At 35.6% G+C, this 22,719-nt stretch overlaps 2 protein-coding genes and 1 pseudogene across 2 annotated transcripts; 2 read left to right on the top strand and 1 right to left on the bottom strand.

Moving 5' to 3' along the window:
* Positions 1 to 1,432: 1,432 nt before the first annotated feature.
* On the top strand, positions 1,433 to 2,374 carry LOC130848675 (olfactory receptor 5AL1-like). The gene has a single exon (XM_057727094.1). It carries the CDS (start codon positions 1,433 to 1,435, stop codon positions 2,372 to 2,374), a length of 942 nt encoding a protein of 313 aa, XP_057583077.1.
* A 9,031-nt stretch (positions 2,375 to 11,405) lies between these two features.
* LOC130849899 (olfactory receptor 5AL1-like) lies at positions 11,406 to 12,220 on the top strand (annotated as a pseudogene).
* A 5,250-nt stretch (positions 12,221 to 17,470) lies between these two features.
* LOC130849539 (olfactory receptor 1038) lies at positions 17,471 to 18,430 on the bottom strand. The gene has a single exon (XM_057728505.1). The coding sequence runs from the start codon at positions 18,428 to 18,430 to the stop codon at positions 17,471 to 17,473; it is 960 nt and encodes a 319-aa protein (XP_057584488.1).
* Between the last annotated feature and the right edge of the window lie 4,289 nt (positions 18,431 to 22,719).

Raw genomic sequence — 22,719 nt, forward strand, 5'->3', positions numbered from 1 at the left:
GCCTACTGAGGACATAGGATTGGATAAGGTCACTGAAAATGACGTTGTAAAGATGAGGGGTTGGGGGAGCTTTGGAGAGAACGTGAAGAACATGTCATCTAAAGCAACGTAATAGGAGCAGAGCCTCCAAGGTGGAGAATCAAAATGACAAATAATAAACTCAGAGACTGCTTTGCTCTGGAAGCCAAAGTTGTATTCAATACTGTTCAGTGCTACAGAGGTGCCAAAAAAAGAGCCTTTATTGGATTTGAGCAAAGGGAAGGTGATAATAAACAAGGGAAGATAATTTTTTGGCTTAATGGGAAAGGAAGGTGGATTATACTTTGTTAAGTTGTAAATATAATTGGAGGCAGATACCTGTTCTAATATGTTTGATTGAGAAATGGGGATGGTGAGGGAAAAGATAAAGAAGTAGCCAAGATAAAGTTTTCAAGGAGATATTGATCCAAATTTAAGCTGGTAGGAGCTCTTTATATTTTATGATGTTTTTCCTTTCTCAACCACCTGTAAGGCACGTGTGTAGTAACCTGAGACAATATAGTGATAAAGGAAAATCAAAGTAACTAATCCTCTGCTCTGTTTAAGAAAGGAGGGGGACAAATTCAATTTTGCTAGCTTTCAAGCATTGAGAATCCAACTGTTTATGGAAATCATCTGTGAAATTTAGTTCTTCTAAATGCTGCCCAAATGCTATTTAATTGGGATCATTTAGATACTTGAAGATAGAAGCTAACATGATATATCTTAATTACTTAAAGATATTTTACAATCTGGAGAATTGTTCACTCGTGTGTATTTTGCCAAAAGACAGCCAGAAAATTTCACAATCCTGTTTCCCTTAATATCAACATTATGTGTGAATTGAAAAAAAAAAAAAAAAAAAAACAGAAAATGGAGATAAGCAAAGTGAAGAAAAATTTAAAATTATACCAAACTGGATGCCTAAACATACATACTGTTAGTATTTTGATTTTGACTTATATTTTCCATACTGTATTTTGGTAATTTTAATATTCTTATGAAATGATAAAATGATAATTCTCTGAGATACACTTACAACTTAAGAAATCATTTTGATACATGCTATCAGAGCCACTCATATTCTGAATGCTTTTTTTCTTTGAAAATACAACACAGACTTTGCTATTGTAATGATTATAAAATTTCAATTGAAGCACTCTTTCTTCTTTTACAGCTTTTTAGTGGATTTCATATCTTGGGATTTCTGCCTGAACCAAATATTTTTACACTAAAGCCACAAGTAAATCACACACAATTCAGAGTGCTTATCAGGATTCTACTTTGACTGACTATAGCATAACATCCTGGAAAGCCAAGGCTACCTTCTCACACATGTTTGATTATCTCTTACAGAGTCAAGATTATTCAGAGTGTGTGCTCAGGAGGAGTTTAGTGTAGAATTGTTTATTTCATGGCAAAAGGCAATAATTCAGTAGTCACTGAGTTCATCCTCTTGGGCCTCACAGATGATCCAGAGCTTGAAGGCATTCTCTTTTGTGTATTCCTATTGATTTATTTAGCTACTGCCTTGGGTAATCTTGGTTTGATTGTGCTAATACTAATCAGTCCTCAACTTCACACACCCATGTATTTTTTCCTTTGTCATCTGGCTTTTGTGGATTTTTACGGTAGCTCCGCCATCACTCCAAACACCCTTGTGAACTCTTTACGTGAAGTTAAAAGTGTGTCATTTTACGCATGTGCCACTCAGGTGTGCTGCTTTATCACATCTTCAGTTTGGGAATTATTGATGCTGTCTGTTATGGCTTATGATCGGTACATGGCCATCTGCCACCCTTTACTCTATGCAGTTCTCATGCCTAGGAAATGCTGCATCCGAATGGTCACGAGCTCTTATATTTATGGATCCACAGTGGGACTCATACAAACAGTGGCTACATTCCGTATGTCCTTCTGTGGCTCTAATGTGCTCAACCAGTTCTACTGCGATGATGTCCCCTTGATTGCTCTGGCCTGCTCTGACACCCGAGTCAAAGAGCTGATGTTGTTAACCATTGCTGGGTTCAATGTCCTGTGTTCTCTTATCGCTGTCCTTGTATCCTATGTATTCATTGTCTTTGCCATTTTAAGGATCCATTCTGCTGTAGGAAGACAGAAAGCCTTTTCTACCCATGCCTCCCACCTGTTTTCTATTACTATGTACTATGGGACCCTCAGTTTTATGTACCTGCAGCCCAAGTCAAGCCACTCACTAGATAAAGACAAATTTGCCTCCATATTGTACACAGTGGTGATTCCCATGCTAAACCCATTGATCTATAGCTTGAGGAATTGGGAGGGAAAAAATGCTCTGAAAAAAATTGTTGAGAATGGGCACTCTAGTCATCAATGATGATTGTGTTGTTACTAAAGAAATGCTGGTTATGGAATTAGGAAATACAAAATCAAGGCTTGTACCTTACAGTGCCAGTAAGTGTAGGAGCCTTGTCATCTGGGGCTCAGTTTCCTGATCTCTATTTCCTTGAAAATAGGCATTTTCTTATTTTGACTTACATATAGCAGATATTTCATAAATGTTTGTTTAACAGTTGAATTTTAAAAAAAGAGATGAAATGAAAATCCTCCATTCTCTTTGACCTTAAGATGCTTTAACAATAGAGGTGAAGAAAAAGCACATTAAAATCACAACTTTATCTTATTTCACTATGATATTGAAAATTTTAGGCTATCTTGAGAGACATGAACTATGCAAATAGTATAAATACCAGGTAAGATTCTCTTCCATAGTTGAATTGGAGGGAAAATTAACAAGGTGTTCGGTAAAGAGTTTTGGTTTAAAAATGCCTGAAAAATGCCTTACTCTTCACTTTAGAGTATCCTTATTTATATGGCTGGACAGTTTTCAAAATACTTTATTTTTTGGAGAAGTTTTAGGTTTACAACAAAATCAAGAGGGAGGTACAGAGATTTCTCTTACAGCCTCTCCTGCCACACATGCATCACCTTAAGTTATCAACATCATTCATCACTCACACATTTGTTGTAATAGATGAATCTACATTGGTGTATCATATCACCCAATGGCCATAACTTACCTTAGGGCTCACTCTTGGTGTTGTATATCCTATGAGTTTGGACAAATGTATAACGACTTAATCCATCATTGTACTATTATGCAAAGTATATCACTGCTCTAAAAATCCTATGCTCTGTCTGTTCATCTCTTCCCCAATGCCCCCTCTCCTGGCAAACACTGACCTTCTTATTATCTTTGTTTCTCACTTTCCAGAATGTCATAAAGTTGGAATCATACAGTATGCAGCCTTTGCAGATTGGCTTCTTTCAATTAGTAATATGCATTTAAGTTTCCTCTGTGTCTTTTCATGGCTTGATAGCTCATTCTTTTTAGCTCTGAATAATATTCCATTGTCTGGATGTACCACAGTTTATTTATCCCATCTCCTACTGAAGGACATCTTGGTTGCTTCCAAATTTTAACTACTATGAATAAGGCTGCTATACATATCCTTGTGCATGTTTTTTAATACATATAAGTTTTCAACTCCTTTGGTTAAATTGCTGATTTGTATGGTAAAAGTGTGTTTAGTTTTATAAGAAACAGCCAAACTATCTTGGCTGAACATTTTAACATGGTCATTCAAGCACTATGCAACCTATATTCAGCCAGCACTTTAACTGCACTGCTCACTTCTGGCTGTAGTGACATAAGCTTTATTCTGCCTGGTTACTGGGAAATCAATTGCCCTGTCCTTGTTAATTTATAGTTTTTGCAGTTTCCCATTGACAGTGACATTGTCACTGGGCATGGACATTCTAAAGATGTCCTGTGAATTCCTGTATTGCAGATACATTTTTTCCTGGCCCCACTGTGCATGGGCACCCCTAACTTCTTATGTTAATCAGAGTTGATTACCTTAGCCAGCAGTCTCACTCCTTCTTTGCCTGCTAGTTTGCTGATGTGAAGTAGTCACAGATTCCAGTTTCTCAAAACACTAATAGAGACCCTGGTAGAACTATTTGCCCTTTCTAACCCCAAACCTACAATCCAGAAAGCCTAATTCTATCGGAATAGGAGGCATCAAATCAGAAATATGGTCACAGGGTGCAATGATGAGAAGGGCCAATTCTACTATCACTTCTTTGTTTCCAGATCCATGATCCCATGCTATTGGAGACACTGTAACCTATATTTCCATTCATTCATAAACTACAGTGTATCAGGGAGGGCAGTGACCCAATGCAGCGAGTTCGCTTTCTTAGCTGGGGACTTGGCTGAGCTGTCAATATGCCAGTCCTGATTCCTGTCAAACCACCTGATTCTTGGTGAAGAGATACATGTTAAGACCATTTGCTATATGCCATGGCCATGTCAAACTTTCATTGCTGTACAGGGTATTTCTTCTTCTGAGACAATATTGTATGGTTTACTATATTGATGAATAAGACATCTTTTAAGGTATGGAAAGTTGACACTTCCTTGGACACTGCAGCTTGGGAAGAAAAATTCCTATTCAACCTATTGATTTCAGTGTGGACAAACTGCTATCCCTTCCAATAATGAAGAGGTCTGATGTAATTGATGCATCATGAGTTTCTGACTTGTGTCTCAAAAGAGGGGTGTGATATTTAAGACTTTGAGACTTCTGCTCCTAACAGACTAGACCTTCAACATTGGTACTAGTAAGAAGGAGCTGTGTTATTGGGTACATATATGGTCTTCATTCCTGAGACTGTGCCGACTCTGTCCATGGTGTCATTGCATAAGCCCTGGGGTTTTGAGAGAGAAGGGAGGGTGCCTATTACCCATATGATAGGTTTTCCAATCTTCCTCATTGTTGCAAACCTCTTTGGCTGTGGGTACTCCTTAGTAGTTAAAAATTTAACTACTCAGCATGCTTTGGGCCTCTTTGTCAATTTCATCTAATGCTCTCTTCTTCTGAATTGCATATTCTTGGAGCCGTTACTCCCATTTCCCTAACCAACTGTCCAACACTGTTTATCACTGTCTATGAATCAGTGCATGGCCATCATCTTCAGGCCACAGTTTCCCCATTTGAAGTAGAAGACCACGTTGTACCATTGAGACAAATTGCTTTCACCACTACCCTTCAGGGCCACCTCTATTTCCTACATAGCATAAAAGCCCTTCTTTGCACTTGGCCCAAATCTTATTTGGAACTTCCTAAGGTGGAAATGCCAACCCATTAAACTACAGCATGGACTGACAGGAGTCTGTCTAGCACAGATAGGGAATATAAAAATCTGGACCCCTTGTTCATATAATCGATTACTACCATCATAAGCTCATTTAATCAGGTGGTCAATGAATCACTTCATGTGAGGGATTGCTATTGTGCTGGACTGAAATTTGAATTGATAAAACCTGTAATACCCAGCCCATGGTAGGCAGCAGATGCTCAGTGTTTACTTGCTATCTCACCATCTGGCACTTAGTTTCTACTAGGGTGCCTTGGACACAGAAAACTATTCCATTTCCTCATCACAAGGTCTGGCTTTTCTCCAAGGTCTGTGCAATGATGCTGATTTAGGCTTTCCAGACACCCAAACATCTTTCTTTTCCAATGCAGATATTTCCAACATCATTGGATTACTTGCAGAATCTACTCTTTCTCTGAGACTAAATCAAATCAGGTAGTCTTCTGAAATATCCAACAAGTAGCTCAGAGCTATAGGCCCTGTGACCTGCTTTGTTCAATAAAATGCTTACAAGTGCACAAATTCTAAGGCTAGCCCCTTTTTCTCCATGGAAAGGCTAAATGTTTGAATCCAACCACCAGACTGTTGTTGGAAGCCCAAACTAGACATGTGGAAACATCACTTACCTAGCTGTCAGCATCACCAAGTATCAGCCATGTGATTGAGGTCATCTTGAACCAGACAGCCATCCTACTGCCCCAGCTGCCACCATGTGGAGAGAGGTTGTCCTTAGCCCACAGAATCACGAGAGATAATAAATCATTATTGCTTCAGGCTAGTAAAGTTTGGGGTGCTTTTTTTAATGCAGCAATAGTTGAAACAACAGTGATCACAGAATGAATTGCAAAAAAAATTTTTAAGTGCAATTAGCTTTAATAAGAAATCCTGAAGTTGGATTTCATGGTTTTAACAGAAGGAAAAAGTTTAAAATGTTTTCCTTAAACAATTGATAAACATATTTTCAGACACCTATAGCTTTGTGCACACTAATAGATGTCTTTTAAACTTTCTCGAATTTCTGTTGAATCTCTAAGGAAAACCACACAGATAATCATTACAGATTAGTTAGAAATAAAAATGCCAACAGATAAGATGACTTCTATACAATATATGTTTAAGATTCTCTGCAACTGTTGTTTTTATCCTGTGAGGCAGAATGGTGTTATAAAAGGCAGAACAGTGTTCCTAGGATAAAATATCCACATTTAATAAGACAACTGGTTTTCTTTCTCTTTCTTTCTTTCTTTACTTCCTTCTTTCTTTCTTTTCTTTCTTTCTTTCTTTCTTTCTTTCTTTCTTTCTTTCTTTCTTTCTTTCTTTCTTTCTTTCTTCTTTCTATAAGCATGGTTTATGAATTTTCTATCTGTATGTCTTTCTACTTATCACTCTATACATACATGTGTGGAATGAGGATGAACAGAGTTTGTTAGAGTTTGAAGAAAAGACATATTCATTTATCTGTGATTTGCATGCCTTTAAGTGCTTTCCAGCAGACTTCAAGAAACAAAATGAAGTTAATTTTAAATTATTGTTTTCTTCGAACAGAAATTTCAAACAACAGTTTTCTGAGACTCAACTAAATGTACCTCTAGGCTTATAAATTTATGTTTTAATTCTCATTTTCTTACAACTCAACAAATTATTGGGTTTCAGATGTACGGTTGGGTCTTTGGTGCAAGATAAACCTTTACTTGGCAGGCTCATAAAGTCCAAGAGCAAAGTTAATTCACTTTGATTTACTATGTCTTGTGACTTACTAAAATTCAAAATTTAGTAAAGCTCATACTAAAGTAGAAAAAGTAAATTAAAAAACAGTTAAACATTTTCTGAGTTGTTTTCCCATGTGTTTAAATAATCTTTGTTGTTAGTTATTAATCCTTTATTATACTTAGGTTCAGCATAAGGATCTGAAATTTCAAGCTATTGTTCCTTGCTTGTTAAGCAAACTGAGTCCCAAAAGATTAGCCATAACGTAATTGTTCATGCTTTTGAGACATCATTACATTGTTTTGTTCAGAAATTGCTTAAAGTGATGTAATACAAGGAAAATATTCTAAAGGGGCCAACAAATATTACCAAATATACTCACCACACTTAAGTAATGTTAAGCTTTGTTGGTATTCACAGAGTTTGCCACAAGGTATATTGAACTCTTTTTTGGTTTTGATGTGGGTTACTCAAAGGCAGCATGTAGTGAGGAAAAATCAAGGTAATCCAGGTAGTTAAAAAGGGTTTGGTGTAACACAAACCTTCTATTTATTTGTTCCATTACTCTATTAGTATATTTGGAGCTTCTACTAATTGCCAAATCCTTCTAGATATGGGGAGGATGGAAAATAACTATCTTTGTTCTTCAAGAATTTGAAATTTAGATTATGTTGCAAAGAAATTAGCAGGTGAATGAACTGTTAGATGTAACACTTAAGAGGTAATGAAAGACATCTAGGAGGAAGGGAAATTTCATGTGAAATCTGAAGGATAAGTAGAAAGATAGTAGCCAACTAGAGGTGTGAAGATAAATGGAGGAGTAATCTGCTTTAACTGTGTACAAAATCCGTGATCACATCTGAGAAACTGATAGTACACATAATGGCTGGAGCGTGAGATTACCTGAAAAATGTCACAAGAGGTGAGGCTAGTCTGCAAAGAAGGGTTTGTTTGAGTTAGTCAACCTTCTAGACTGTATCCTAAGGTCAATGGGAAATAACAAGCTAAGATTTTCATGTTAGAAAGTACACTCAATGCAATGTGCACAGAAAGGATGGATAAGACAAATGTTAGAGACAATAATCCAGAGAGTTGTGATAAAGATCTAATTTAGAATTAGACAGATTTGAAAAAATAATGTGTGTTCAATAACCAACTGTACATCAGTGAAAGTTTGAGGGACATATGAAATATGTTTTCTTGGGTTCTTATCTGGATAACTGGTTGGAAGATGACACCATTCACTGAGTTAGGAAATATATTCTTCAAGGCATATGAATAAGGTAGGGTGGGTTCTGAATTATGGAATTCTCTTTCGAACATGTTAAATTTAGTTACCTTGGGAATATCTAAATGATGTTGTCTGGGAATCTCTAGAATGTATACTTGGAGTTCAAAGGTGAAATCTGGTCTGGAAATTTAGACTTTTGCATCATAAGCATGGAAAGTGACAACTGTCCCCATAGCATTAGATGAGAGCTCCCAACAAGAGTATGTGAAAATGACATGAGTTGACTTAGGAAAGAACTATAAGGTAATAGTTTATGTAATGCATAAACACAGGAAGCAGAGCCACCAAGGAGAGTAAAAGTGTACAGAAAGATGGGAAAACCAGAGATTCTGGTGACTTGGAAATCAAAAAACAAAACAAACAAACAAAAAACAAACAATGGCTTTCCTGATGAAAGCTGATGGTCAATGATGTTATAAAAGAAGTCTCCATTACCTTTGGGAAGAAGGAGCTTGTTGGTGAACTTGGAATGAGTAATTTCATTGTAATTATGCTGAGAACAAATTTCAGAATACCATAGGTTGTGATACAAATGTGAAAGATGAAGTGAATGAATGTCTAGGGTGTTTATTACCGAAGGGGGAAAGAGACTAATAGGGGTTAATGGATACATGTAAAGGAATAGAAATCAGAGGTCACTGGTAATGCTTTTTGTAAATATCATGCTTTTAGAGTGATGGGCATAATTGAATAAATTAGTAGAGAAAGAAGATATGGAATACAAGATAGTTTGGGAACCAAAATATAAGTTTATATAATAAAAAGAGAACAACACCACCCACCTCACCCCCTCAAAAGTGGAAGGAATAGATGTGGAAGCTGGTAGTTTTGTGCAACCGGTGACAAGAAGTTGAGAAAGTTTCATTTTATTACTTAAGTCTCTGTCTAATTTTGGAATTGTGAGCAACTACTGAGTATAAGTGGTGTGGCATGAGGGAGTATGAAGGACTCCAAGGGTTTGAAATAGCTACATACACACTGAAAGACACTGATTGGGGAAAAGTAGGCCAAGTAAGTGACTACTTGATTTTGAATGTGATAAGTTTGTAATAATTCACTTTTGCCTAAACAGTGTTATTGGTAGTTCAGGAAAAACTTCAGAGAGAAGTACATTTAAAAATACCCAGATTTTGGTATATCTGGAAGGAAATAGGGCAAGAAAGTCTTGGATGTTGCAGAGAGTAGTTGTAGTGACAAATGGCAGAGTTTAAGCTCTGTAGGATACAAATTCAATAAGATGTGACAGTAGATAAAGGTTAATTAGAGGGATTACAGGAATAGTGACATGAATGGATACATTAAAAGTTGTAGTGTCCTAACTGAGGTGAACAGAAAGGGCAGAAAGATGTGGTCATAAGAATGTTTTAATTTGGGTATGTAACATTGGATCAATTGCCATATAAAACAATCTTCAAAATGGAACCACGGGCATGGAAAGCTCAAGCCGAATGGTGGTGGCGTCCGGATATCAAGAGTAAGGATCTGAGAAGACTTGTTGTTAAATATGTGGTGTGCATTGGTGCTGATGACAACTCTGTGAAAGAGAAACAGAATTGTATTAATACCAGAGCCTTCAGTGAATGAGAGGGAGTGACCTGAATGCAGATGCGAGGACAGTGAATATGGGTATAAGCCTCCAAGCATCAGGGGAATGTACTCGAATACAAGAAGTGGCAATAAATAAGGAATAATGTTGCAAGCATGAGCAATGTCTTATTTCACCTGCCAGATTTAAAATATGTGGAGAGTTTCAAACAGAGCAGCCTGTGGAGACTTGGAGAGAAGTAGGTTTTCAAGGATGAGCCAAGTTTCAGTTTAAGAAAAAGAAACTAAAATGACTGAAGATATTGGTGAGTTTGGGAAAGTCAGAGCAAGAGCTACACAGGTGCTGACACATCAGAGAAATATAAGTGCTAGAAAGAGGAAGAGTTAGGAAAGGCAATGACCTGAGATCACAGGTCAGTGAGGCAATGGAGGAACACTTCAAAATATTACAAAAAGAGTACCCTCCTGCAGTCATCTGTATGATGGGATTACACACAGGTTTCTCAAGAGTAAGCCTAAATCTGTAAATCACTACTACAATTAAGAGCTAAAATTGATGTACTTAGCACATAGTATAAAAAAGGCACTGTTTCAAACACTTGAGGTAGCCAGACTTAAAGACTGCCTTTCCAGAATTGTCTAGTTAATGGGGAAATTCTTGCCTCACTGAAAATAGTTCATTTCTAGAAACTATGAATTAAGGTTAGGGAGTTAAGAACTAGTTAGTGAGTTATTTTGCTTCACCCCACACTAATCATGAAGCATGAACAGGATTTAAGCTCTCACACTCAGTTTCCAGATCTGGGAGTGAAGATGATAGCTATGTTGCCAGTCTATAGGGTTGATGCAAAGATGATCTGAGGTAAAGCAGTGAAAAGAAAAATCAAATGTATCTCTCTTCGGCTCAAATGAAGATCATTAAAAGCTATTTTCTTTTATTCTGCAAGAAAACAGTTTGTATTTCTACAAATTTATCCTAATTTTTTTTTCTCCTGCTTTGCCTTTGGATGTTAGAAGATACATGATAAATGTGTTTTCTGAATCACTTTAATGTATTTTTAATCATGTCACGTGTATTTCAAAAAAGCAAGACTATCTACATTTCTAAGGGTTTTTTCTCCCTTTAATTCACAAATATTACATAATAATTTAAAGAAAACTAGAAATCATAGTAAAAGAACAAAGTAAATAAAAATTAACCTGAATATTTGGTATAGAGATCATCAGAATTTAACATTACCTTTCATATTACTTCTTCTGGATCAATTTTTTAAATTTATTATTTCCTGTAATTAAAAATTTTCAAAAAATTAGTGTAAGTTTGTTTAAAGTATTTCAATAATTTTTGGGAAAAAATATTTGTGCTCAAATAATGGTCAATCTTTACTTTCTTTTATTAAAAATAAATGAGATAGCTTTTTCAATTATATAAGATTTTAAATAAAATGCCTTCTTTCTATCTTTACAAAACCCCACAGAATTTCTTGCTTTGGAATTTCTGCATAGAACAAATCACTTTGTTCTGAAACCAGAATTTACATGAAGAGTCTCCTTGGAACGCATTCAACATAAGATCAGATTGGGTCAGAACCAGCTCCTAACATCTGCTTGATTATTGCCAAGGGAGACAAGAATACTCAGAATGTGTGCTCTGGGGGTTTTATTGTAAAAAAACTTTTACATCTCTACCTTGGCAAAAGGCAATTATTCAGCAGTGTCGGAGTTTATCCTCTTGGGCCTCACAGATAATCCAGAGCTTCAAGCCATTCTCTTTGCTGTCTTCCTGGTCATCTATTTAGCTAGTGTCATGGGCAATCTTGGTTTGATTGTGCTAATACAAGTCAGTCCACAGCTTCACACACCCATGTATTTTTTCTCAGCCATCTGGCTTTTATTGATTTTTCTTTTACTTCATCTGTCACCGCAAACACCTTGGTGAATTTTCTGTGTGAAGTGAAAAGTGTAACGTTTCATGCACGTGCCATCCAGGTGTGCTGCTTCATCACCTTCATAGTCTGTGAACAGTACTTGCTCTCAATCATGGCCTACAGCAGGTACGTTGCCATCTGCAACCCTTTACTCTATGTCATTCTCATGCCTGAAAAGCTCTGCAGTCAGATAATCGCTTCAATACCCTTTGCTCTTTACTGATCATGATAATTTCTTATATCTTCATCCTCTTTGCCATCCTGAGGATCCATTCTGCTGAAGGCAGACAGAAAGCCTCCTCTACCTGTGTCTCCCACCTGACCTCCATCACCATATTTTATGCGACAATCATTTTTATGTACCTACTGCCCAAGTCAAGTCATTCACTGAACACAGATAAATTTGCTTCGGTGTTTTATGTGGTAGTGATTCCCGTGCTAAATCCATTGATCTATAGCTTGAGAAATCAGGAAGTAAAAAAATGCACTGAAAAGAATTATAGAAAAGTCTCATTTGGCTATCAAATAACTGGAAAAAATCATTGGATAGGGAGGGATCAGAAGACTTGGAGATGTGGCTTATCTGGAGTCACAATGCTGATAAGTGATGCAACAAATTCCTCACTTCCAGTGCTCACATTTACTCAGAATATGTCTCATCCACTCTTTCATCCTCAGTGATTTCCCCATGAAAGACATTTCATAAATTTTGAGTTGTTAAATTGTAAAAGGGGAGAGAGAGATAGAGACAGAGAGACACACACAGAGAGAGAGACAGACAGACAGAGAGACAGACAGAGAAATCTCAATCTAGTTTGACCAGACATCTTTATAATTAAAAAAACAGAATATTAGGCATAGGGGCTTTATCTGAATTCCATGTCATATGGGTCAGACTAAAACAGATAAACATTTGATATCTTGTATTTTAAGTTTGCTGCATACATAATCCGGAAAACAAGACAAAGTTTAATAGCAAGGATTTTTGGTTTTGACACTCTGGGTAATCTTCCTAACACTCCTCTTCCTACATTCAGCTGACAGGATAGCACCAGCAGAGCTACCTTGACATTGAGCACTTGGTGACACCTGAAGCTTATCAGTTTAGTTCATTGGAGCCATTTCCCACTGTTATAATTCATTGACTGTTCTATATAAAATGTGATTAGGAATGTGGACTCTTCCTTCACACAGTTTGGCTAGCAATTTTAGCTTTTCTAAGTAATAGCTGTTATCTTGCATAAAGTATTTCACATTTCTGTATCTTGGTTTCTTCATCTGCAAAAGCAGTAATAGTTTTTTTCTCTTGGACTGAGTGTGACGATTATATAAGATTATAAATATAAAAGCACTGTGTGCTTTATAAATATAAATATAAAGCACACAGCAAGCACTTCATAAATGTTGACTATTACACTTAATTAGTAACATTATTTATGGCATTGTTGTTGCATAAATCATCTTCTTTATTTGGTTTCAGGTAATAGCCTTTTTAGAAAAATTTGCCAACATGATATGCTTTATTTTAAAATCAACAAAGTGAAAATATAAAAGCTAACAAATTATTTTATTGCAATCTTTAAAGCAATTTAATTCTTTTAAATTTATTTTTGTGCCTGTATATTTTGAACTGAATTTTTTTTTTTTTGGTTCTTCCATTCCTGCTATTAAGATAAACATATTTTCTTCTTGAAACAAAAAAATTAAGCTACTTTTGTTACATTTATTAAAGATTGTCTTAATAAATTATGAATTTACATAATTCCAAACTTTTCAAAGTAAAAATAGAGCTAACATCTATTGAATGTTTTTCTTTGTGTCTGATGCTATGTGAAATCTTTAAATGGACAGTCTCAGTTAATTTTTATAACACCCTATGGAGACGGGTATTTTAAAAATAAAGAATTTCAAAACAATTTGTGTAATTTATTAGTGTACATGTAGCTAATAACTGAGGAAAAATAAGATCTGACTTTAATTTTGTTAAAGCTTAGTTTTTTAATGACTATCTTTTATTTCCAACAATAGTTATACAACACAAATTTTTAAAGAACGAATTGCGATTCACAAAATTATCATCCAAAAACTACATTTAAATTATTTCTTTAATAAAAAAAATAATTTGAAGGATATGTGAGCCTTAATCTGGCACAACAAATGAACCCTTCATGTGGCTTGTATACTCTGGAAAAGAAAAGTAAGGGAAAAGTCACCACATCCGGGGCAGAGGCCCTTCTGCCTCTATCATTCCTTTACCTTTCAGTGACGTTAATTTTGGAAGCTTCTGAGACTCTCCCATTATCTCCCCAGAGTCAGAATCTTAACAGTTCCTATAAGGTCTAACCATATTTCGCTTCTACAATTTGACGTCACTGGGTCCCATTGCTATTATATAACAGCTTTGGCTTAGAACCTAAGGAAAGGACCTTAACAACTCTGAGGCCCAATTTTCTCATGTAAGTTGAGACATTCAGGAGAAATGAACTCTAATGGTCCTCAACCTCTGTTATCACCTATATAATATCAACATCCTAGGCTTAATTTAATTACTTAAAGACCAAGTTAAATGCCAAGAAGAAAGTCTGAGGAAACAATTAGTCTACAGATATATGATCTCTAGTGATTCTTCTTCGTAGATTACACTGTAATGGTCCTTTGAAGAGATCAAACTATTCTAAAAAATGTGGCCTTCTCTGAACTAATATGTAAACATAAATATACTTGAGGGAATATGAGGGACTCATCAGTAAGCAACACAAAACGGTACATTAAATTCATCAGAATACTTACATTCTGGACATATCCTTGAAAATCTTGTATGCCTAAAACGATTGAGTTTTAGATTAAATTAAAGCCTTTTTTCAAGAAATTTTAACTTCATATGTTTTCTAATTGTCCTTTTTTAAAAGGAAAATGGTTTAAAGACTGCTTTATTTATTTTGTAAATCCTGATTTTCACATTGTTAAATTTGAATGTGTGTGACTTACTTCTTTGCATTGTTAACAGGATTAAATGAGTTGATAAATGCTAAACATATAGAATTAGGCCAAACAATGGCAAACACTCAATAAATGTCAGGTACTTTCCTTCTTTTTCTTCCTTTTCTTATTGTTAGTGAGTAAATTATAGAACTGAGTGATTATATTTTGTTCAAATATAACATTTAAAAACAAGTTATACAAAGAGGGTGCTGTTCTTTTAAGAACAATTCAATTTTTACTCAAGAAACTGAAAGGAATTCACGTGTAGTTTGCGTTCTGTACCAAAGTGTCTGTTTTCTTCCCCAGGTTAGGGTAGTTTTCTGTCATTATTTCTTCAAATATATTTTCTGTCCCTTCTCTCTCTCTTTCTTCTTGAGGGACCCTTTTAATGTGAACCCTAGTATGCTTGATGTTGTCATGGAAGTCCCTTAAACTCTCTCATTTTTATAAATTCTTCTTTCTGCTCTTCTGATTGGGTGATTTCTCACTATTTGATCACCCAAATTGTTCTTCTGTATCATTTAATCTGCTCTTGATTCCCTCTCACGTACTTTTTAACAACATTCAGTCATTGTATTCTTTAGTTCTGCTGATTCTTTCTTATATTTCCTAAGTCTTTGTTGATGATCCCACTGAGTTCTTCCATTCTTTTTCCGAGTTTGGTGAGTCTTGTCTGACTATTTCTTTGAACTCTTTATCAGGTACTTATCTGGAAACTTTTCATTAGGGTTTGTTCCAGGCTTTTATTCTGTTCTTTCATTTGGAACTTATTCCTTTGTCTCCTTGTTTTGTTTGACTTTGGGTTTCTGTTTCTATGAATTAGGCAAAACATCTACCTCTCCTTGCCTTGAAGGAGTGTCCTTGTGTGGGAGCAGCCCCCATGTAGACTGCTTGCAAATGGTGGCTTTGCCAGGTTTACTGGAGTTGGAGTGGGTTCAGGCCTGGGATAGTCCTTGGGGAGTGCTGCTCCCAAGGCCACCTAAGAATGTTGATTTTGATGTTTTGACAGAAGGACTGATGTTTCAAGAGATGAGCTCAGGCACCTAGAGCAATTGCTGGAATACAGTTTTAAAGGCTGCACAGAACTGTGTGTATCTATCTGTTCAGGAAGAAGCTGTGTCACGTCTGTTGATTACACTTGAATTTCGTAGTTCATTTCGCTGAGAAAAGTAAGGATTACCTTAAGAAATGATTGCTAATGGTAAGATATTAAAGTTGTGTAGACATGAAAAGTTCAATTAGTGTTTAAATATTGCTGTTGTAAATAATTCTATGAAGCACAAAGAGAAAGGGAAACTCCAGAAGAGAAGTGTTCCTCAGGTGAGGCATTAAAATTATATAGGTTTGAATTTCTTTACCTGTGAAAAGAGACTTCCTATGATGCTCCTATGTGTCCTGTATGTGATACATGAGAATATGTGTGGGTATCTGTCCATATAAATATACACTCACAAGAAGAGAACAGGTGCAGTGAATAGAAGCACCATGTTTCTCTGTCAAACAGGCTTTAAAAATCTGAGAATTCGTTCATCTCACAAGGTTCTAAAAGCACCTCATGGCAACATACATGGGTTTACTCACAAATTAAGTGAAGAAGAGGAAATAAACCCCTTATATTACAAACCTCAAACTGCATTCTATATAATGACTGTAATTATCACAATCTGCTTCCAAAATGGTAAAATAATATAATATTAAATCAGTAGTGTAATTACTTTTTATGAAATGTCAAAATAATAAGTGCATTTAGAATCACTAATTTTTTAAATTTCATGTTATAATATTATAAGGGTGATGGAATAAATGGCATTGTAACCTACAGTTATTTCTATTTGAACAAATATGAAGTACATTGAATTTATTCATTTATAAAATGCAATTTCTTATAAACCACATTCTTCCAATTATATTTAAAAATCTATAATTACACATTTTAGTATAATCTATATTATAATACCATTTTTTTCTTAATATCTATAGCTTTAAGAAAACAAACTTCAGATAGACTTGAATTTGCATTTAGGATGTTCATATTATTAGTTATGTGACCTTAGACAATTTATAAATAGTTGAGGCCCAGATGATTCCTTAGATTCCAACTCTAAGGAATGTGAAACCTTACACATTCCTTAGATTTGATTTATAGGATTAAGTAGAACTAGTTGATTAAGTTCCTGGCAGGTAGTAGAAACCTAACCAGGCTTTGTCCTTCTTACTTAAAGACTGATAAGCTTTTGAGAGCTCAATGAATTAATTTTTCTTACATATAACAAGCATTTATATAATAAGCACTTACATAGCACTTAATATCACAGAATATTGTTCTAAGCATTTCATAAATATTAACCTGCAAAGTCTTCAAAATGAACCAATCAGTTGGGTCCCATTATTTTGTAAAGTTGGGAAGAGAGTCACACAGAATTCAGGTTAATCATCCCAGGTTGCACAGCTAATAAAGGAAGAGGATAGAATTCAATCTCAGGGCAGTCTTGGTTCCAGACTCCTGAGTTCTAATAAAAAGATGCTGCTACCTTTGCTTGGGATACAAGTATGTGTGTTTGAGAGTGTGTTTGTGTTTGGATTTGAAGATAATTTCATGGTCTTTAAAGGCTATAATGGCCTGAACAGGACTCTGAATCAAACTGACTTTCCAGAATTGGCCTGGGTCCTTGTAGAAAATATCTTGGTCTGTTAAAGTCACAATCACATTTTCAGTTGATTGGTAAAAAATGACAAGCAATGTTGAAAAGAGAAAGCTTGATTTATTTCTCTTCGTGTATTTAGTAAAGTGTTATTATTATTTTCTTAATTTCAACATCTTTAAAGTTTCACACCCTTTTTCCAAGGCTCTCTGGGAGGCATCTTTCACCTCTTTGTTTCTCAGACTGTAGATTAGTGGGTTCAACATGGGGACCACCACTGTGTAAAACACAGAGGCCATTTTGTCTGTGTCCAGGGAGTGGTTCGATTTGGGCTGCAGGTACATAAAGATCAACGTGCCATAGAAAATAGTAACAGCCACCATGTGGGAGCCACAGGTAGACATGGCCTTGTGTCGCCCCTGGGGAGAGCGGATCCTTAGGATGGCGGCAATGATGAAGAGGTAGGAGGTGAGGACAATGGAAGAGGAACAGATCATATCAAAACCAGCAAAGGCGAAGATCAGAATTTCCTTCATGCGTGTGTCTGAGCACGACAGGGCCAAGAGAGGGAGGTCGTCACAGTAGAAATGGTTAATGACATTGGGGCCACAGTAAGTTAGATGGAAGGTGATAATGGTATGGAATAGGGCAACCAGAAAGCTGTATATGTATGGAACTGCTACTAAGTGAATGCAGACTCTTCTTGACATCAGTGTGGAATAACGCAGGGGACTGCAGATGGCTGCATAGCGATCATAGGCCATGGAAGCTAAGAGGAAGCACTCTGTGATCATGAAGGTGAGAAAACAGCCCAGTTGTGTTGCACAAGCATGGAAAGGAATGGTGTTGTGTTCCACAACAAAACTCACCATCATCTTTGGTGTGATAGCAGAGGAGTAGCAAAGGTCAACAAAGGCCAAGTGACTGAGGAAATAGTACATAGGCATGTGGAGTCGAGTATCCATTCTGATTAAGATTATCAACCCAAGGTTGCCCAGCACTGTGACCAGATAGATGAGCAGAAACACCACAAAGCATGGGGCCTGAAGCTCTGGTCGGCCTGTAATTCCCTTGAGGATAAATTCAGTGACAAAAGTACTATTAACTTCAGCCATTTATTCTGATGGATTTTGCAGATTTTGCTGTCAATTGAAGAGTAAAAATGACACCTTTCATGGCCTCTGCCAGTGTTGGGGAAGGTGATCCTTAGTATCTTCTAGCCTTGAATCATGTCATCTTGTGGGCAAAAGGTATGCTTTAGCTATCCAATGACATGCCATTACTAACTCAGGATAAGGAGCCTTTTACTCTCAGAGTTGTCTTCTTAACCGTTACTTTGCTTTGCAAAGAAGCGTTACTTCTTTGCTTTGTAACTTCAGAAAATATGGGAAGATGCTGATTAAAAGTTCAGTCGTATCTGAAACGAAGCACTTGAGGCAGCTAACAAAAATATTCCTGTGTTTTTGGTGCCACTAAATTTCCAAGGCACATGTAAATATGGCAGCATAAAATACACAATTCAGAAATGAATGTATATTTATATTCCCATTTTCCAATTTTGTGTATGTTCCTGCAGCTTCAAAAAAAATCAGAATGATCTAGTATGACTTACACACTTTCCCATACCCCCTCCCCCACGGGTATAAAATAAGTATCTTTTTTTAAGCTCCATATTGGAATATAATTGCTTTACACTCGTGTACCAGCTTTTGAGGTACACTAAAGTGAATCAGCTGTATTTATACACATATCCCCATATCCCCTCCCTCCCGTGACTCCCTCCCACGATCCCTGTCCTGGCCCTCTAAGGCATCACCCATCATCGAATTGATCTCCCTTTTTTATACAGCAATTTCCCACTATCTATTTATTTTACAGTTGGTAGTGTAAATATGTATATATATATATATATATATATATATATATATATATCTATGATAGCTAATAAATCTGATATTATTGAAGAATCAAAAAATAAATAAATAAATAAATAAAATGATGGGTGTTCACTAAAAAAAAAATAAGTATTTGATGCTATGGATGCTAAAAGGAAATTGACCAGATCTATGGGAAAACACACAATTTTATTTGCATAAGAATTAAAGAGATTTAGGATTATTTTCCAATTTAAATATTTACAACATTTTGAAGTTTGCATTCCAAAGATAACATTAATTAAGTAGATAACTTATTCTAAACTACATGTAAATAAACATCTTTTCCCCAAAAATATGTGTCAATATATTTCAAGGACTTAAAATATCCAAAGTACTTATCCTAGTAAGTTTCACTTTTAGCAACATATCTTAAAGAAATAATCAGTTATAAACAAAGTTTTATGTAAGTATATATAAGTATTTGGGGAATATATATGAGTTATTTTTTCTTTTTTTAATTGGGGTATAGTTTCTTTACAATATTGTGTTAGTTTCTGCTGTACAATGAAGTGGATCACCTATATGTATTCATGTATCTCCTCCCTCTTGGATCTCCCTCCCATCACCTCCATCTGTATACACAATGGAATATTATTCAACCATAAAAAAGAAACAAAATTGGGTCACTTATAGGACTTCTTGATGAATGCTTCAGATAATTGCAATTATTTGTACTTTTGCCAGCTCTGAAAATGAGGACTAGTTTCTTTAAGTCCAATGGTAGCCTATTTGGGTTTTATTTTTGCTCCTGTCTTTATTTTCCATATACTGGAACAATAAAATATTAACAAAGAAAGCAGCCTTTAGAGAGTATCATGTATAAATCCTTCATAGTTCAAACTTTATTTATTACTATTATTATTTATCTGTTGCATTTGAGGACTGTATTTATCAGATACTCTACCTAGTGCAAGACATGAATTCACCTATGATATAGTCTCTTGCTAACACACTATGTGGAAAGTTCTATCCCATCATCCCTGATAAGCAATGGAAAAAACACAGGCTTAAGGCTATGGTCACAGAGAGTAGATGGTATAGTTTGGGTGTGACTGGGTGTGTTTGACTGCAGAGCCCTTATTCCTAATCATCAAGCCATGCTGCTCAATGTGCAACAATCCTGGCAGACATGTCCACTATTCTCTAGCATGAACCTAATTTTTAAAGCTTAGAGAAGACACAAACAAAAGCTGTAGTTTAGCCAAAGTAAAATTATAGGAGACCAAGCTTCTAAAAAGTTACTATGCCACACTGTCCTTCTTGGTAAATAACTTCTTCATTCAAGAATATTCAGAGTTGAGTTCTCTTAATGATGTATGGGGCTTGAAATTACTCAAAATTTTCTCACAAAATCTTTTATACCAATTCCAGCTGTGAAGTCATGATTTGAACCCTAGTTGAGAATAATAAGAATACTACCATACAATGTGAATGTGAAACAGACCACCTTCACTGACAAGTGGTGTTAGAGGAAGAGATTTATTTATAATTTGTCATAATATTTTAATTAAAATAACAAAGGCCATCTGTACGTTAGAGTTTCTTTTATATTTCTTTTATATAACTTCAGGATTTGTGGTGGTTCCAAAGCACAAACATGTAAAGCCAAATCAGAGGGAAGCTTGTAAGAAGATAAATGTATCAATGAAAACACTAACGATGCTGGATATTTAGTATTAAGTGGAATACTGAAGCATCAAATTAATGGTAGAAAAAATAAGTTCATAGCAGAGTTGCATAATAAGGTGGAATTTGGATTCCAAATTCAATAAATTTAAAAATCACATGAAAACAAAATTACCTATGAAAACCTGTTCAAATCCTCATGAAGTACAGCATTTATGACTTTGCACCTATCTTACAACTCTCTAGATTATTTTATTATTTTACCAATTCTCCTAGTTTTTCAAATGTCATGTGTCTTCATAGACTCTAGTTAGTTTCTATAGGTTGCTCTGAAGTGATTACTGCCCCAAAGTCTCACCATTTATGCAGTGATTTCCATACTCTGTCAATTTTGAGAGGAAATCCTTAAAATCATTGGCACATTTTACACCCCCCAATTTTTTTTTAAAGCATCATGTTTCTCACTTCATTCCATCGTTCCTAGAGTGAGCTTTGCCTCAAATTTTACTGCACAGTGAAATCACCTATGTAGTTTTAAACATCTCAATACCCAGGTAACCACTACCAATTTAATCAGAACATCTGGGTAGCATGGAGGCATCAATACCTTTAAAGCTCCCCAGTTGGTTCCAAAGTAGGGCCATGTTTGAGAATCAATAGACCAAAGAACATATTCAATGGTTAGAATGATAAGCAGAGCCCACCCATGCTTTCCAAGTTATTTATTTTTCTTTTCGTTGTGTTCGCCTAACCTATCTATGGTTGAATTAGTTTGAGTACATGACTCCATCATGCCGGCCAAATTCACGGTGGAGTATGCCTAGTTTTGTTCATATGAAAGGTCTCACCAAGGATTATGATGACCAGTTAGTTTAAGAAAATTAATTTTCCAGCCTTCCATTTCCATATCTGTCCCTTTTTGAAAGTGATCTGCTTAAGAAAGGACCTGTGCTTTTGGTTCTTTTTTGTCTGCCCCTCTCAAAATCCACCTTTCTCTCACTTTACAAATGAAAATATTCTTACTCATCTGAAATTTGTATGGTCCCTTGCTCCACGGATTAAAATATTCAGAGTTCTAAATAATTTAGGCATTTAGATAATTCCTTTCAGCAAGACATTCTCATCTCATTAATAAGACAAACTTCAAACAAAAGTTAAATTTATGTTTAATCATCATTCATCAGAATTGGAAATATATAGGTTATTTTAATAACTTTATATTAAGAATAATTGTAATTATAATCCAAACAGAAGTATTTTACCACTATAATTTATAGAATCTATAGAAACTTATAGTTACATGAATAAAACTCCAATCTGTGTGTGTGCATGTTTGAATTTTAGAGAAGTAAAATAAAAGGAAGTAACATGAAATAACCAAAGAAATAGTTTCAGCTGTAAAAATCTATTACTTTTGCACAGAAGTGCTTTGCACAAGAAGTGTTTAATCATAGGAAAGAATGGTCATTGAGAAACCTCCTCTCTCCTATTCTCTGCTTTATTAATCAAGACATTTCCTGATTTGCTCACTACCTAGTGTTATCATGCTCTGCTCTGGCTTTATCAGGGTCTAAGGTGGCTTTGCCAAACCAGCATCCTTCATTCCACTGCAACACCAAGCTTGATTTCTTTATGGGAACTTACCATCCACCCTGCAGAGGCATGTGAACCAGCAGTGCACTGCAGAGGAGCAGACATGACCCCTTCTTCAGCCATCATGTGTTCTTTCCATGCATCCCAAAACACATACAAATGACATGACATGGCATAAAAAAAAAGCTTGAAGCCCTGGTTTGAATTTGATTATTCGGAGCCATGTTTGAGGCCAAAAAATTATTTTG

The sequence above is a fragment of the Hippopotamus amphibius genome, chromosome 3, assembly GCF_030028045.1.
Source record: "Hippopotamus amphibius kiboko isolate mHipAmp2 chromosome 3, mHipAmp2.hap2, whole genome shotgun sequence".
In the NCBI taxonomy this organism is placed as follows: Eukaryota; Metazoa; Chordata; class Mammalia; order Artiodactyla; family Hippopotamidae; genus Hippopotamus; species Hippopotamus amphibius.